Here is a 1,552-nt window from a genome sequence, read left to right as displayed (position 1 = left end):
CCCGGGCCGAGCTTGGGCTGGGCGGGCAGGGCGGCGCCCGCCCCGCTCCCCCCGCCAATGTCAGCGGGGACTCGGGCTATGCGGGCATCTCCCGAGGAGCCCGCTTCCCGCAGCGGGCGGGCGCGGTATATTTAGCATCGCGTCGCTTTATTCCTCCCCCAAAGTTTCGCCCACTTATTTATTTATTTGCCGGCGAGCGCCGCGCTGCCGCAGAGCAGCAAGAGCCGCTCCGCGCCGTGCCGAGCGCTGGAAGCGGCTCGGTATTGCAGCAGGTAGGGCTGAGCGCTAGGACCTCGGAGAATCCTTCCAGCAGCAATCAGGACTACCTTAAACCCAACCCAATGCCTCTTCCTGCGCCACTCTGCGTGCTGGATGGAGATCCACAGTCAAGAGCTGCAGCTCAGTGCTGGAGTACAACATTTCACAGGGAGCCCTGCAGAAGCAACACCTGTTTCGAGCCAGCCAAGAAAGACACAAGCACTTGTATGTTGCTGCTTTGCTTGTGGATCGTCAATAATCCTAAACCAGTGGACATCTGCTGAGCCTCCTGAGAATTCTGGATAATAGATTTGGACGTCAAAAGTTTTTTTTTTCCTTTTTCTTTTTTCCATTTTTTTTTTGGATTTATCTCAGCCAACAACGTGAGATTTCCCCCCTCCCCCTTTGCAGGATTCATGCTGATGTATGCAGTCTGTTATAGAGTAAAAACAGCGCATGCCTTTCTGGAGTCAGAATCCATAAATCCTGACGTAGCCTGTGCATCTTAAAAAAAAATCCCTATAACGCCTAGGTATTTAAGTTGCTATGGTCATTCTTATCTTAAACCAAATGGAGAAACTACGGATTTTTTTCTTTATTACAGTTGGATGGGCTGAAGACCGTATTGCTTGCTAAGAGCTGGGGATATATGCATTTATATAGATATACACATCTATGTGTTTATAAATATGTCAGTGTGTGAGTATAAAGTGGTGGTTTCTTAGACTAACTGGTTTGACCTTGAACCTGTACCAGTCAAAACAGAATATTACTTTTATTTATGCATTTAATGGATTGAAGAAAGAACATTTTCTCTGTAACTGCGCTAGGGAGGGGAGAGGAGTGGAATATACCTAATCTTATATCTCCTGGGTTTGGCACCATCATTATTGTTTATTCTCATTCTCTAAAAGCAGAATCTTCTGATGGCTCCCTTAGGTGAAGTTGGGAACTATTTCGGTGTGCAGGATGCAGTACCCTTTGGGAATGTGCCCGTTTTGCCGGTGGATAGTCCGGTTTTGTTAAGTGACCACCTGGGTCAGTCTGAGGCAGGTGGGCTACCCAGGGGGCCTGCGGTCACGGACTTGGACCATTTAAAGGGGATCCTCAGGCGGAGGCAGCTATACTGCAGGACTGGATTTCATTTAGAAATCTTCCCCAATGGTACTATCCAGGGAACCAGGCAAGACCACAGCAGATTTGGTAGGTATTTTCCTTAACCCTTTAGTGGTCATGTGATGAAATAATGGGGCAGAACTGCGGGCGGGGGGACGGTGGGGGGTGCGAGGCTGGC

General features: G+C 49.2%; 1 protein-coding gene across 1 annotated transcript in view; it reads left to right on the top strand.

The window, feature by feature from the left end:
* Positions 1 to 1,184: 1,184 nt before the first annotated feature.
* FGF9 (fibroblast growth factor 9) overlaps positions 1,185 to 1,552 on the top strand; it is a 28,143-nt gene continuing 27,775 nt past the window's right edge. The window contains exon 1 of the mRNA XM_031066130.1: positions 1,185 to 1,461. Within this exon, the coding sequence (XP_030921990.1) occupies positions 1,185 to 1,461 (277 nt within the window). The remainder of the gene's footprint in view (positions 1,462 to 1,552) is intronic.

Source organism: Geospiza fortis, unplaced genomic scaffold (genome assembly GCF_000277835.1).
Source record: "Geospiza fortis unplaced genomic scaffold, GeoFor_1.0 scaffold16, whole genome shotgun sequence".
NCBI classification, from domain to species: Eukaryota; Metazoa; Chordata; class Aves; order Passeriformes; family Thraupidae; genus Geospiza; species Geospiza fortis.
Note: the sequence above shows the minus strand (reverse complement) of the source record. Positions and strands in the feature narration are given on the sequence as shown.